At 47.4% G+C, this 16,813-nt stretch overlaps 2 protein-coding genes across 2 annotated transcripts; both read right to left on the reverse strand.

Moving 5' to 3' along the window:
* Positions 1-968: 968 nt before the first annotated feature.
* LOC142209914 (fish-egg lectin-like) lies at positions 969-4,848 on the reverse strand. The gene is made up of 4 exons (XM_075278953.1): positions 4,752-4,848; positions 4,417-4,644; positions 1,953-2,286; positions 969-1,192 (listed from the first exon to the last, which is right to left on the reverse strand). Exons 1-4 carry the CDS (start codon positions 4,798-4,800, stop codon positions 1,027-1,029), a joined length of 777 nt encoding a protein of 258 aa, XP_075135054.1. The 5' UTR covers positions 4,801-4,848; the 3' UTR covers positions 969-1,026.
* Positions 4,849-10,189: 5,341 nt separating this feature from the next.
* Positions 10,190-15,864, reverse strand: LOC142209915 (fish-egg lectin-like). The gene is made up of 4 exons (XM_075278954.1): positions 15,768-15,864; positions 15,433-15,660; positions 10,511-10,844; positions 10,190-10,355 (listed from the first exon to the last, which is right to left on the reverse strand). The coding sequence occupies exons 1-4, from the start codon at positions 15,814-15,816 to the stop codon at positions 10,190-10,192; spliced, it is 777 nt and encodes a 258-aa protein (XP_075135055.1). The 5' UTR covers positions 15,817-15,864.
* Positions 15,865-16,813: the final 949 nt, after the last annotated feature.

The raw sequence follows: 16,813 nt of genomic DNA on the forward strand, positions 1-16,813 counted from the left end.
GCTCAGCCAATACGTGGGCCCAGGAATCCCTAAGGTACAACCTCCTGGCCGACACTATAAGCCGGTCACCGATCAATCCCCTCTAATATGGATGTGCTGCACTAAGGAGAGGAACCCCGGAGTCACCAGGAGGTCTCTGACCCTGCAAAACTTTAAGTTCATGCCGGTGCCCTATCCAGGACCCATTGTATGGGGTTCAAAAGTGTCCACCACTACAGGTCCAAGCAAAGGGATATGTGAGGAGGTGACAGGCAGAGGGTTGGAGTCCTGCTATATTTCCCCCAGATTTCTGACTTGTGTGCGGTCCAGGGCGGGTCTGGAGTAGGTCTCAGCCCCAGGTGTGGGTCATAGGCTCCTTACTGGGCCATAAAAGGCTGCAGAGCCGGCACTTCAGGGCAGATCCCGGGAGTAGAGGAGGCGCCGGGGTCTGTCCTGACACTGAGAGCCTTGTTATACGGTATTGTTTATTTTTCTTGAATCGTGTGGCTGGAGTGAAGCCCCATGTACAGTTAGTATTTTCTGGTTTGTTAGTGCTCAGACGAGCAGGATTTTGTTTGACGTTATTTTGCCTGAAGTTAAGGGTGGCCTTCTTTTCCCTCTTCTAGGAGACTTGGCCGCTATACTATAGATAAGGGGGACATATTTGGCAATGACCAGGCTGGTGCTATCTGTAGGTGTGGTGGTGGCGCCACTGGCAGGGGTAGGATATAATGGGACTGAATTAGCTGGCACATGATGGAAGGAGATGACAAGTCCTCATTGGTGACTCCACTTACCTCCGTCTGTACAAGCAGTAGTTGGAGCACCAGAAGCACCAGCTCCCCCCTCCCCCGCACTAGATTATTGGGGATGTTACATAAAGATCCGCTGATAAGAAGACACAATCGGGAAGGAAATTACAGGAATTGGAGGATTTCAGCTTTCATTATTTTTTATTATATTTTTCATAGTTTTTTTATTTGCCTCTAACCAAAGTGTTTTGTGACATAAAACGTTACAAGTCAGTTCTGACTTCATAAGACGCCATCACAGGGTTGGGACTGCGGAGCCGTTGACTTTACATTTGTAGATGTCTCCATTGTTGGTGATCAGCCACAGGTTCCCCTGGTCATAAGATACGTGCCGGAAAGTGCCGCAGAAATCCAACCTGGTCCAGGAGGTTCCGATAGGATTGGTGGCCGAGATCCCTTCTCTGAAATGGAGAGGACACAGACAGTCAGTCTACAATGGCGGCGTACCAATACAGGGGTGGACTGTGAATCTCAGGACTCTATACCGATACAGGGCAATAACTGGGGCAAAATTAGAGACCTTGAGAGATTCCATTCTCAAATATTTGGGAGGTTCGCCAGGTTAGTTTCGGACTGAGCATGTTCGGTCTGAACCGAAAGTACTATTATAATATAATATAATATAATATAATATAATATAATAAGTGGAGGCCCGGGGAGGGGAAGGGGCAGGAACATCATAAACACTGATACTCACCTCTCCTGGGCTCCCTTGTGGTGTCCAGTGCTCCTTCACAGGTATCGTCAGTCCTCTTCTGACCTCCCAGGTGACATCATGGCCTCAAGGATCCTAACCTTATTCCCTATCCTTAGTGCTCACCTTAAACCAATAATCCTAACCCCATCCTAAATCCTAACCCTAACCCCTAATCCTAAACCTCTTACCCTAACCCAAAGACATCAGCATGTCCCACGTGATCAATGAGGCTCAATCACAAGCCTAAGTAGTCCCCGAGGCCACTGACGTCAGTCATAAATCTCTAAGAGGTCAGTAGAGGACTGGGAAGGAACTAGAGCTGCCACAAGAGACCCCGGGAGAGGAGAGGGATATGAGTGTTTATTATTTTTCCACCCCTCCCCCGAAACAGCTCTGATTCTACCAGGTGTCAAGGTGGATAACTAATAATTAAAAAATTCTTCAATAATCTCCAAAGCTTTTACCTTTTATACACATTTCCCTCGGAGTTCACGCCATAGACAGATCCATCAGCAGCGACCTCCACCATGACCAGACTGCCCTCTATCTGCTGCCACCGACTTCCCAGGCAGGCATTGGCTCTCACGTCATGGCGGTAGTATATGTTATTCAGGTAATTTGCACCCCAGCACCCATAGAGACCACAGCTGTAATACTTCAGGCTCCCATCTATATGGGTATAGGCCAAGGCAGCAGATCCAGAAAGTGTTTGATCCTGGTTCAGACAGAAAATCGCATCCGCTCCATTCGCTCCAGACAGGAATTTATCGCCACCGGCGTCGATCTGCTTCAGGCGACCTATAGCGACAAAATCAAAGGTCATTATTAGAATAAAATAGGGACTTCACAGCGTTAAAGGGGGCCCAATATCTAAATCATCTCCCCTAGTACGAGGCTACAGCTCCCTCTGTGGGTAAGGCCATCTGGAAGTGTCCTTTTCCTTTGCTCAGGTGGAATTAAGGTGTATAAAGGGTAACACTAACCCATTATTATTACCCTGGTTCCTTCTGCCATCTGGGGTGTTGGAAAGAGTCAGGTATCTTCCAGTACCAGACTATCTGACGCAATGTCAGGGCACTGGCACAGTGAAAGGGCAAAAAAAAAATTTCTCACCCTAGTAATGCTATACAGTTGTATCTGTCTGGTGATGAAGAATAGGGAGGAACCCACTTCATTAAAAAGAATTGTTTTTCATCACCAGCTACATTCTCCAAGCAGATGCAGCCTAGCATTGGATGGGAAGGCTCACAGTTTTGTTAGTGCTCAGCCATCACGTTAGATGGTTGGGTACTAGCCATTACCCGGCTTTTCCTGGTACCCCTGGTGGCAGTATATACTGCAGGATTAATATTATTGGGCAATACAATAAAAATGTATCAAGAAAATACATATCTACATTCATACCTATCGATTTTACCTGTTGTAATAGAAAATGACCCTACAGGAGCGCTGCTGTTTCACTAGACCCAGTATTAGCTGGGTAAATACTAACGACAATGGAGGGTTTCATGAAAAAACCTGATGACAAATGATTTCTGCATTACCTTTGGTCTCAGTTGGGATGATTTGAAGGACAAAAAACTGAAACGCATGCAAGTGATATATATATATATATATATATATATATATATATATATATATATATATATGTATATATGTGTGTGTGTGTGAATGCATTCTTACTACAGTATTACTGACGATCACCTCTCTCTTTTCTACTACATCTCTAAGTATCGCTGTCTCTCTTAGACTTCACGTCTTCCTGGACACTTATATGTACACTGGTAACACCTTGCATAAAGGGATATTTAAAGGGGTTTTTCAGGTCCCAGGCAATTTCCATACTGATGACCTATCCTCATTGGCTGCTCTGCCTGTCTCCAGGTGCTTAAATCTATACAGAAAGTAACCCGGCCCAACCACTAGACCAAGAATAAAGTCATGTGTCCAGTTCAGTTATCTGTGTTGGTTAAAGTGGAGGTTGGGCACAGCTGATCAGTGGGGGTGCTAGGTCATACCCTAATTATAGGTCATCAATATCTGTAACATGTTTCCCATCCCCCAGTTGAATTTGATGAACATATATCTTTCAATCATACTAGCTAGTAACTTTGTAACTTTTTAGGCCTGGGCAAATTCATGACAATGGACAAATATGGGCGCCCATGTGATGCTTGTCATACACCAACTGGCTACTGTTTATAGTCTAAGATGGTGGAGCGCCATCTAGTGGAAATCATTAACACTGCAGGTTACATGTAGTCAGTGCAGGTTACATGTAGTCAGTGCAGAGCACAATACAACACATTAGGAAACAGACCTGAAATATCATCTACAAAACAAACCTGCCAATATCGTTTGTAAGGTGCCGGTATCAGGGACTGACACGTAACCCCTGCCCCCGTTCCCTACCCACCCAATATAATACAAACAATAAGATTAATGACCCCTCCACCTCTACATGTAACAGAAGGAAACCAACCTGAGATTGGTATTGTCTATTCCTCCCTCCCTCTAAATACACAATCTCAGACACGTAATGTCGACCCACAGCTCCGCTAATCTCATGTGGTCAAACAATATGGATTACAGAAAAGTAAACTGAACTGCTCCTGTAAATTCTGCAGAACTGGCTCTAAGGAATCTACTGAGTAAACACTACAAACCCCAGAACCGCTCCTTATAGACAATAAGTCACCTGCGGCTACAGAAGACCCATCAGAGGTGGCCTAAGGGTGAGATACAGGAATGTCCCGCACCTCTTCTCACTCTTATCAAATATTTGGATAATCCCCTTCTTGGAGGTTCCCTGATCTATACAGGCTGGTGATAACACATAAAGCAACTGAGACCCCGGCGATCAGCTAACATGTTACAATCGACCATGTGTGCAATCTGGTGCACCAGACCTGCGAGGCGTCCTCTTACCTGATACAGACATCCAGGTGTTGCCCTGTAATTTAAAGATGATGTTCTCCTTGTTGACTCCCCAGACCCCGGCCGCCCCGACCGTCACGTGGATCAGCTTGCCAGGGATCTGCTTCCAGTCATTTCCTTCCCACTTGAAGATGTCGTCATTAAAATTGACCCCATAGACCTCCCCATTGCCGGCGTCCACCTGCTTCAGGTTCCCGGGGATCACCGTGCACTGAAGTTCTGAGAAGGGACAGGAGAGGCCAAAAACATTGAGAAAATCCAAAACTAAGACCTAGGACTGTATAAGGAGCCATCCCATAATGTCTTCCCCTATAGAGAGAGGTTACCTGCGGCAGCTCCTGTGCCCAGCACCAACAGCCCGAGGATCAGGATCATGATGGCTCCGCACTGTGATGGGCGGCAGGTTCTGTGCCCTTTATACCCGGCCTGATCTCCGCCCCGTCACATGGATAAGGAATAATAATAGGCAGAAACTAGAAATACTAGAAATTCTCCTGCTCGGCCGAGCATGACGTATGTAGTGTAGTATTCTAGGACTATATGGACCTCGGGACACTGCCCAAGGACCACCGGCCATAAGGGGCTCACAGGGAGAATGACTGATTTATGGGATTATGTGACCCTGGGCCACGTGTGTTATAGCTACAGGGATCACAAAGGGACCATGAACATTATGTCCAGGAGCTCCAGATCCGTCTCAATCCCCCTCCTCATATTATAGCCAGATCTTTGGTGGGTACATGCTACGGCACTCTTCTACTTCTGCTCTTCACCACCTGCCATGACTAGTGCTGGGGACTGGGGGCAATCTCAGTAACAATAAGATGTTTATGGGGCACCAACTACAAAGTCCCTGGACACAACTACAAAGAGACCCCATCACATGGAACATGTCACCCAATGACAGAGATAGCCATCAGTCAGGGGGCAGGACCACCCACTGGACTCCTAGGTCACATGACTAACATATTACAATAACAAAACACCCCCTATAATAAAAAAAAAATCTCCGTCCCTGAGTTGACCCTGAGAATAACTCCTCACTTTACTGAACGGTTTGGTAGGAGGAAACGGTTGCAACCTGAGGGCCGAGGTATGGGTCAGGTAGACCGAGAGCAATGTGTGAAAGAGTCAACGTGAAAGACGCTCCCAAGATGGCCGGTATGACAGACTGGACCATAGACCAGAAGGGGGTCAAAATAGGGCAATGCCACCAAATGTGAGAGCCCACTGCCCCGAGGCAACGCCAGCAAACATTAGATAGTGACAACTTATGCGCGTGCCGAAACCACCAACTCAATAAGTGAAAGGAACTAGTGAGGGACCTAAGAGGCTCCAAACTTTAGGTGGTGCTACTAGAATCGGGTTCGCTATCTTGTCACGTGATCTAGTAGTGTGCGGCAGCCAAAGGTCTCTTAGGAAAGCATGGCCATGCAGGGTTCGGAGAAAGCTGGTGGTTCATGGACAACTGGACTAGTACTAGCCACCTATTCAAGTAAGCATGAATGTCAGGTAGTCCCATCCCAGCCAGACGTTTCTCACGGACCAAGAGTGAATGGGCAAGTCTAGGTCGTCTGCGTTTCCAAACAAATTGGGAGAACACTTGGCGTATTTCTGTAAAGAAGACAGTGCGTCACCAAATGGGAACCATCTGCATTGTGTACAGAGGTTTGGGTAGAATCTAAGATTTGAGTAAGTTGATGCGTCTTATCCAGGACAGCAGCGGGACGTCATAGTCACTCAAGGTGTATAATTGGCTTGGTATAGGTTACACAAGTGAGAGGTTATCGAGACGCCTAAATATTCGATAGGTCCAGGAAAAGGAGGAGAGGGATGTAAGAGCGTCCAGTTGTGAATGAGGCAGGGTTACGCTAAGGAGCTCAGACTTGCTATACTTTACTTTGGAGTTTGAAAGAAGACCAAAGACCTCCGGTTGCTCAGTGTTAGGATTGGGTCCTGCAGGGTTCTCTCTCAGTGCACAGCGCCACCTGCGGGTCAATGTAACTCTTACACTCCAGACACCTCACTACCCGAGGCCGAGGGTAAGTCCAGCTTTCGACCTACTGAGCATGCTCAGACATTTTGGAGCCGCTCAGAGACTAAGTCCCATTTTGTTAGCCACTTAATGTCTAGCAAGGAAAGGAAATGCTTGACCATCCTTTTGTGATCCCGGTTTATTGGTTTGCCGTGCACCACTGTGCTTAGGCACTTTCACCTCCCATGTGTTTGGGTATGAGTCAGTCCCCTGATCTGATGGGGGTTAATGCACCCTGAAACGCAGCGTAGGGACTGTATAAGGGACATTTTTTACCAGGGACAGATTGGGACTGCCCTTGTTAGGACGGGAGTTATTGGGCAATAGAGGGACATTGTGAAGAGGGTTTAATAGGGACAACATTAACCCTCTCATCACGAGGGCTACTCCTCTCTCCAGCTGATTTCCATGACCATAGGACTGGTAAGATTTAACCATTTACTTGCCGTTTTTGTCTGTTCTGGTCTCGTGCCGTCTTTTCCCATTATCTGTTACCCGGGGGATTACAAGTGTGTTGTATGGTGGTATGTAGACCTGGCCACATTTTTATTTATGGAAACGACTCCTGTTGACATATTTTTGGGGTGTCACATTAAAAGTTAAGTTTTATCATTTGTGCATCAGTGCTTGCTATTATACTTGTCTGATGTGAGTGGAGACGCTGCCTTGTGTCATCGGGGGAGCCCTCTACAATATAGCCTTTGCTTATCATAAGTCCTGTTTTGCCCATACTGAGCATGATCGGTGACATCATGGCCACCATGGACTAGCCTTTATATGGTGTGAGCCAATGCCCACCCGCTCACACTTTGACTAAGTACTTTAGGTCAGGAGGTTAGGGCCAAGTTCCAGTTAATGGTAGGAGCAGTCTCTAGGGATCTAGGTAGAATTCCTTGGCCCTGCCAGTGGGAATCTGTAGCCCATTTAACTGTCTCCTCACTTTGTAGCTCCTGGCTGTTGCAGGAACATGTTTTGTTGCTGACCTGGGGTGAAGGTTAACCCTTGGCAGCCTTGCTGTTTCAGTTGTACTGTGCACCTGTCCAGTGAAGTTAACTGGCAGGGTGTTGTTGCAGCTTGTTCACATTGTGTACCGCGCCACATGTCTGCCAGTGCAGTTTAACTGGTAGCACACTGTTCAGACCTTACAGCCGCCCATCTGGGCCTGTGGACCTCGCTGCAGTGCCTTGCAGACTAGCGGGTCTGTCGTTTAAAAATATTATTTTTAAATCTATATACACAGAACCATAACACTTAGAGAGCAGGCCCTCCTTGGGGTTCCTTATCAAAAATAGCAAGTCATCCGCCAATGCTGTGGCTTGTAATGTCGCAGAACCCACTTGCGAACCCCAGGCCCCTTTGTCCTGACGCACATTCTGCAACAGCGTCTCGACCACCAAAATGAACAAGGAGGGAGATAGCGGACATCCCTGCCTCGTTCCAATGGTGATGCTGAGAGGCTGCGACAACATCCCATTATCCCATTATCCCATATAGAGTTAGTATGGCCTCGACATACCCTATGGGGAAATCAAATTTCAAGAGGGTGTCTTTCATGAATACCCAACTGACTCTGATGAAGGCCTTCTTGGCATCAATGCCTGCAAGGACCAGGGAGGTGCGTAATTTATGGGCATGGTGTATGGCCTGTAACATTCTGTGAGCGTTGTCCCTACCCTCCCAACATCCACCTGCCCCCCTCATTACAGTGGGAATACATGTTATGTTTGTAGACAAGTGTGTTCTGGCCGCTTTGGCGTTCAGGAATGATTTCAGGGATTCCCTTAGATGGGTGAGCTCTGTCAGGGTTGGCTCAGCTCTCCACATCTTGTGGGCAGATATACTACTTAGCAGCGCATCGATCTCCTTTTTAATTCTGAGTATAACCCCTTAGGTATGCTTTTGGGATTCCCACACGACGGTGGGGAAGGGGGGAGCGGACCGTGGGTTCAACTTAAAAAAAAAGAGAGAGATCGGAGAAGGTTATATTGCCTACCTGGGTCTTAGGGAGTAGGGAGGATGAGAGAAACCAGTTGTCTTGGCTATGGTAAGAGCCATGTGGTAAGGAGAAATACGTGAAGTCTTTCCCTTGGGGGTTTAAGTGGCGCCAAGTGTCCACAACTTGAAGGGCCTGTAGTGGGAGATATAGCTTCCTTCGTGCAGTCTGGGAGACTGGCGACCTCAACGTGGGCAAGTCCAGAAGGGGTTCATCACCAAGTGGAAGTCTCTACCCAGTAGTATATGCCCTTCCATGAAGGATCTCAGCTCCTCTAATCTAGACAGGAGCCACGTGACCTGATGAGAGTTTGGGGCAAGTGTAAAAGTAGCAGATTCTACTTCACCTTTAAGGAAAAGGACTGTGCCCTCAGCGTCACAACATTCTGCTCTCAACTTAAAGGGGAAAGAGTGATGCAATCCTTTTCTAGTTCCACTTTTCATTTTTTCATTTGATTTTACCAATTTATTTTCATTTTTTCACTTTTTATTCTTATTTTTAATTTTTTCATTATTTTTTTTATCATTATTCTTTATTTCCATTTTTATTTTTCTGCTTGTGAAACATTTTTCTTAATTTTTCTTGTTTATTTTCCTGTTTTGCACTGTCTAGGGTTTAGCTCTCAATTCACATTGTCCGATTTACCTTTTTCCATTCCACAGCTCTTCTCACCTGGAGTCTCCTGGTTCTAAACCTCATCCCTGTTATTACCATTCTCATAGTAACCACTATGCACATGGCTTTTCTGTATATGTTTGTAATTATGTAAATATGTTAATACGGATGCATTTTTGTCACCTGCATATTTGTTTACACCGATTTTTTACACTGTGGCTTTATTTATGTTCTATGTAGAGTCTGATGAAGGTCAGTGGACTGAAAACGTTAACTTGTACTCTACCAATGAAAAGCCTATGGTGATTGGTTCAGCATCATATGAATGTGAAGTTCATCTCTTGCAGATGCAATGCTATGGAGACGCCTCTCGAGGACGAGGAGCTGCTAGTGCTAGGGAACCACTTGGTAATTTGGGCACCCGCTTCTTTTTAAAATGGGTTTCCTGAAGGAAAAGTATGTTAGTCTTAAGATTCCTCAGGAGTCACGTGACATGTTGTCGCTTTTCAGAGGAATTAAATCCCTTGACGTTAAAGGTGGTGGCCTGAAGTTCCAATACGTGCAGGTAGAGTTAGAGCTCTGTTAGTCCTGATCACTTCCCCCGCGGGGCCGGCGACCACTAGACGCAGCCAATATGGCATTCCCACCACCACCACTGCTTTGTCCTATAAAGTGTGGTCACAACTTAGTGGTCAATAACATCACCAGTAATGTATCTGAGGCCTCCGGACATTGTATTGTGCACCCCCAAGGGGATGGAACTTCATCTCCATTCTTTGCCATTGATCAGGCCCGGAGACCTTTGCAGGGAGGAGGAAACTTCTGAACCGTGAGGCCTTCTGGGTATTCGAGCTCTCCCCTCCGTATCCAGACGGCCTCGATCTCAGGACAGTTTGGATTTATTTTTATTCATGTAGCCTGCGCCTGCCCTAGAATATTGCTGAGCTATAATAACGATCTGCTGATGGTTTGTATCACATGACGGACACTACACAAGATGGAGGACGGCGATTTATTATAATTCTTTGATACATTTTTGCCCTGAAATGATTTCATTTTGCCTGAACCATAAAGATCCCACATTCATTGCTGCGAGTCGGTTCGGTCTTCATAAGACGCCATCACAGGGTCGGGACTGCGGAGCCATTGACTTTACATTTGTAGATGTCTCCGGTCTTCGTGATCATCCACAGGTTCCCCTGGTCAGAAGAGACATGGCGGAAAGTGCCGCAGAAATCCAACTTGGTCCAGGAGGTTCCGATAGGATTGGTGGCCGAGATCCCTTCTCTGAAACGGAGAGGACACGGACAATCAGTCTACAATGGCAGCGTACCGATACAGGGGTGGACTGTGAACCTCAGGACCCTATAGGACTCTGCTGTGCCCGTATATATGTCCTGTGTATGTGTTATATCTATATACAAGGTCCCCAAATCCTTTACCTCTTATACACGTCTCCCTCGGGGTCTATGCCGTAGACGGATCCATCAGCAGCGACCTCCACCATGACCAGACTGCCTTCTGCGTGCTGCCACCGACTTCCCAGACAGGCATTGGGCTTCACGTCATGGCGGTAGAATACGTTATTCATGTAATTTGCACCCCAGCAGCCATAGAGGCCACAGCTGTAATACTTCAGGCTCCCATCTATATGGGTATAGGACAAGGCGGCAGATCTGGAGATTGTTTGATCCTGGTTCAGACAGAAAATCGCATCCGCTCCATTCGCTCCAGACAGGAATTTATCGCCACCGGCGTCGATCTGCTTCAGATAACCTGCGGCAACAAAGGCAAAGGTCAAAAACATCTACCCCAAATAACTCCCTCTAGTGGTGAACGTATATGTATATACAATGTGCACAGCCGGGGCAGGAGAGGTGCGAGCTAAGGGGGAGGGGTGTAATCATATTTAGAACATTGTGTCTCCTCTTATTGATCTAGGGCCGGGTCGGAACCGTTTTTGGTCACCACTACCCGTTTACTGACGAAATTCACTTTAACCCCTTCCTGGCGCAGCCATTTTTCTTTTTCTGTCATTTTTGGATGATTTTAAGTTCCCGCCTTGTAACAGCCGTGACTTTATTTTATTTTTCTGAGGGTTCATTTTTACAGTACAAATTGTACGTCAGAGTCGCGACATTACATAACAAGTTCTGATTTTTTGTTTTTTTTTGTTTTTCAGCATTGACTGTGCAGTAAAGTGAGATGTTGTTAAAAATTAGCAGATGGTCCTTTTCCAGGCTTGGTAGTCAATATAAGTGATCATTGTATCTGTTTATAGTTGAGGCGATTTCCGTCGCATGGAGGCCTCACCCGTCCAGAAGTCCTCACGCACCCCGGGGGGCCTCACCTGCCCAAGAATCCTCACCTGCCCCGATCAGGAGGCCTTACCCAATCAGGAGGCCTCACCTGCCCAAGATGTCTCACCTGCCCCGATCAGGAGGCCTTACCCAATCAGGAGGCCTCACCTGCCCAAGATGTCTCACCTGCCCCGATCAGGAGGCCTTACCCGATCAGGAGGCCTCACCTGCCCAAGAAGCCTCACCTACCCCAGGAGCCTCACCCATCCAGAAGACCTCATGCACCTCGGAGGTCTCACCTGATCAGGAGGCCTCACCCGACCAAGAAGCCTCACCCACCCTGGGGGCCTCACCCCTCCAAAAGACCTCACTAACCCCAGGGGCCTCACCTGCCCATGAAGCCTCACTTGCCCTGATCAGGAGGCCTTACCCAATCAGGAGGCCTCACCTGCCCAAGAAGCCTCACCCACCCCAGTGACCTCATCTTCCACTGATGCCTGACTTGGTTTATTTTTATTTCCCAATAAAATTAAGACAATTCCCTTTTTTATTTTTGAAATTTTTTTTGTATTTTTATTTTTTTCGGCCCCCTTGGAGACTTGATCCCTGGAGGATCTGATCCAGTAGGAAGTTCTCTATATACTATACTGTATAAGTATAGTAATGCCCGGCCTGGGAAGCTACTATAGGATCATGGAGACCGTTTGCCTTTTTGGATGACAGTGATCTGGAACAACATGGTGGTGCCCGCCGCCCATGATCAGGTGTTGGCAATAGCTGATTGATGCGGGTGCTGGGTGTCAGACCCCACTAATCTCATATCCTAGAAATTGGTCATCAAGATCTGCAAACTTTTAGGCTGGTCCATGCCTCATGCCTGAAATTTCTGGGATTGTTTTTCAAAAATTTGGGACTGTCCCGGCAAATTGAAGGCATAGGCAATCTATGAGGTGTCGGTCACACACGGCCTGCCCACTGCTTATAGTCTAAGGAGCTGCAGCGTCATCTAGTGGAGACCATTAACATTGCAGGAGAAATTCAGTCACTGGAACAGACAATGCAGCAGCATCACATACAATGTAACAAAGCATCAGCTCACCTACATCTCTTATATACATAAAAGTTTCTGTCTGTCTGTTCTTTATGCGTGACCAAATGACTGGACCGATCCTCACCAAATTTGGCACATAGATAGATCAGATGTCCGGGAAGGTTTTAGACTGGGACTCAACTCTCTTGGACGTTCCGTTCCTGAGATAGGGTAAGACTGTAGTGTCTTACCCTAATGTATTAGCCCCAGGTAAGGGAAAAATATGGGAAATATGGAAGATACGAGGCGCTTCTTTCCTGATTTGTTTATATTCTCCCAGATATTAAAAAAAGATAGAAAAAAATGTGCAGAAATAAAATGACGTAAAACTAAAGCCGTGCGAATCGACAAAAACAGACGCGAAAGTGATTCAAATAAATGATTCAATAGCCCTAAAAAAAAAGCGGCCGACTATGGAGTGTTTGATCGTCGCTGAGGAGCTGCAGCCGACTCCCCCCCCCCCCCCAGATCACACCAGGAATCCTGCAGGTAGCCCTGAGAATGTTATCGCCTCTCCCTCCCTCTATGTACACAATGTCACAGACTCGCAACCCCTCCCCGGCTAATCCCCTCTAATGTCCCGTAACGGCGACCCCTCCCCCGCTAATCCCCTATACTGTAAAGAGGAGGATTACTGGAAAGTAAACTTAGCGGCTCTTGTGTGTTCAGCAGTAAGTACTACAAATACCAGAACGGCTCCTTGTAGACAGTCGCCATTTTCCTAGAATACAAATAACACAAAACTAAACATTAACCCGTTCAGGTCTCCTCGTATCCGAAAATGGCCGAGCTGTAACATATAAGTTTTACCCATGTGCTGCCTTTGGTAGATAGGAAAGCTTTTAGGCTCAGGCCCCACATTGCGGCTTTTTGCTGCAGATTTTGCTGCATTTTTTGCACCAAACCCAGTTGGTGCACGGTGCGATACAGTAGGACACAGTACAGACTGAGATTATATGACCACTGATCCCTGCAGCTGCTGCACGGTGCGGTACAGTAGGACACAGTACAGACTGAGATTATATGACCACTGATCCCTGCAGCTGCTGCACGGTGCGATACAGTAGAACACAGTACAGACTGAGATTATATGACTCACTGATTCCTGCAGCTGCTGCACGGTGCGGTACAGTAGGACACAGTACAGACTGAGATTATATGACCACTGATCCCTGCAGCTGCTGCACGGTGCGGTACAGTAGAACACAGTACAGACTGAGATTATATGACTCACTGATTCCTGCAGCTGCTGCACGGTGCGGTACAGTAGGACACAGTACAGACTGAGATTATATGACCACTGATCCCTGCAGCTGCTGCACGGTGCGATACAGTAGAACACAGTACAGACTGAGATTATATGACTCACTGATTCCTGCAGCTGCTGCACGGTGCGGTACAGTAGGACACAGTACAGACTGAGATTATATGACCACTGATCCCTGCAGCTGCTGCACGGTGCGGTACAGTAGGACACAGTACAGACTGGATTATATTACTCTGATCCCTGCAGCTGCTGCACGGTGCGATACAGTAGGACACAGTACAGACTGAGATTATATGACTCTGATCCCTGCAGCTGCTGCACGGTGCGGTACAGTAGGACACAGTACAGACTGAGATTATATGACCACTGATCCCTGCAGCTGCTGCACGGTGCGGTACAGTAGGACACAGTACAGACTGGATTATATTACTCTGATCCCTGCAGCTGCTGCACGGTGCGATACAGTAGGACACAGTACAGACTGGATTATATTACTCTGATCCCTGCAGCTGCTGCACGGTGCGGTACAGTAGGACACAGTACAGACCGAGATTATATGACTCACTGATTCCTGCAGCTGCTGCACGGTGCGGTACAGTAGGACACAGTACAGACTGAGATTATATGACTCTGATCCCTGCAGCTGCTGCACGGTGCGGTACAGTAGGACACAGTACAGACTGAGATTATATGACTCACTGATTCCTGCAGCTGCTGCACGGTGCGATACAGTAGGACACAGTACAGACTGGATTATATTACTCTGATCCCTGCAGCTGCTGCACGGTGCGGTACAGTAGGACACAGTACAGACCGAGATTATATGACTCACTGATTCCTGCAGCTGCTGCACGGTGCGGTACAGTAGGACACAGTACAGACTGAGATTATATGACTCTGATCCCTGCAGCTGCTGCACGGTGCGGTACAGTAGGACACAGTACAGACTGAGATTATATGACTCACTGATCCCTGCAGCTGCTGCACGGTGCGGTACAGTAGGACACAGTACAGACTGGATTATATTACTCTGATCCCTGCAGCTGCTGCACGGTGCGATACAGTAGGACACAGTACAGACTGAGATTATATGACTCTGATCCCTGCAGCTGCTGCACGGTGCGGTACAGTAGGACACAGTACAGACTGAGATTATATGACCACTGATCCCTGCAGCTGCTGCACGGTGTAATACAGTTGGACACAGTACAGACTGAGATTATATGACTCACTGATTCCTGCAGCTGCTGCACGGTGCGGTACAGTAGGACACAGTACAGACTGAGATTATATGACTCTGATCCCTGCAGCTGCTGCACGGTGCGATACAGTAGGACACAGTACAGACTGAGATTATATGACTCACTGATTCCTGCAGCTGCTGCACGGTGCGGTACAGTAGGACACAGCTGTAGCCTGTTACATTTCCCTGCAGCGCCACCACAGGGGGAATACAGCATTACACATGTCAATAAACTCAATGCGTGTAATGTCAGAACACGCCAAGCAGAGCTTGTTATACAAGGAGTGATGATCCCTCCATGTCATAGTCAGTACAGGATAGGCAGGTCAATGTGAAGACCCTAGCAAACAGCCCCCCGTATCTCAGCTTCCTATACCAGCCTGAATATCATATGGGGGAGGGGATCTCATTGACTGTAGTCACCCCAGCTAAAATATGGTGCAACACACAAGGCGTCCTCTTACCTGTTACAGGCATCCAGGTGTTGTCTTGCAGTTTATGGATCACATTTTCCTTATTGACTCCCCAGACCCCGGCCGCCCCGACCGTCACGTGGATCAGCTTGCCAGGGATCTGCTTCCAGTCATTTCCTTCCCACTTGAAGATGTCGTCATTATCATTGACCCCATAGACCTCCCCATTGCCGGCGTCCACCTGCTTCAGGTTCCCGGGTATCACCGTGCACTGAAGTTCTGAGAAGAGACAAGAGAAGCCAAAAACATTGAGAAAATCCAAAACTAAGACCTAGGAATGTATAAGGAGCCATCCCATAATGTCTTCCCCTATAGAGAGAGGTTACCTGCGGCCGCTCCTGTGCCCAGCACCAACAGCCCGAGGATCAGGATCATGATGGCTCCGCACTGTGATGGGCGGCAGGTTCTGTGCCCTTTATACCCGGCCTGATCTCCGCCCCGTCACATAACGTCTAACCACAGGGCCTGGATGACTACCAACACACCGGCCACGAGACGCTTGTGTCGTTTGTTTAGTATTCTATGACCTTATAGACCTCAGGACCGAGAACTCACGGCCATAAGGGGCTCGCAGGGTCTGAAGACGTCTTTCATATGTTGTGTTATTATTTATATTTGGAGCCCCAGGAATCCAAGAGGATTCGGCAATTCGGCAATCAAGTAAATTTCACCATCGCGATCGGAATTCTGATCCTGATCTTTTCCAGTGGGATCGAGGTCGGAGGTTATCTCAAGATCGGCACAACCCTATTGTATGTATATATCATTAATGGGGTTGAGTGATCGGATCCCGATCGGCGATCGAGCAAATTTCACGATCGGGATCGGCTGCAAAATGATCGAAAATCGGATTTTAGAAACGATCCTGAAATTTCAGGATCGGCTCAATCCCAATCTCTAGTGATCCATTATTTCGGGTGGTCCCGGGAGTGACCATAACATAGAGCAGGGTAACAGGAGGGATCACACTGTTGTCATCCTGCGATCCTCTTATGGTCTGCTGACAGATGGGGCTCTTGGTGTGTAATGATGGCGCCCCCGATACTAAAGCTTCCCCTGCAGATTTCCCTTCCTATCAGTTTAGGCTGAGCTGTGCTTGGGGTTTGGGAGAATTACCTTGGAGTTCAGTACATGGGCCGGGGTCACACTGGCATCGCCTCTGCCTTGTGCTGGTCTGTCGGAGGAGCGCTGTGATACACGGGGCCCCGCACCCTAATGAAATATTCAGGTATTTTTGTCTTAGAAAATCTTCCCTTTAAGTTTCTAGAGCGGGAATATACAAAATACCCCACAATGGTTCTTATAGACCTCGCGCTGTATACATATGTATAACATGATGGCTATACGGTATTATTATTACTACTGTCATATG

The sequence above is a fragment of the Leptodactylus fuscus genome, chromosome 6 (assembly GCF_031893055.1).
Source record: "Leptodactylus fuscus isolate aLepFus1 chromosome 6, aLepFus1.hap2, whole genome shotgun sequence".
NCBI lineage: Eukaryota > Metazoa > Chordata > Amphibia > Anura > Leptodactylidae > Leptodactylus > Leptodactylus fuscus.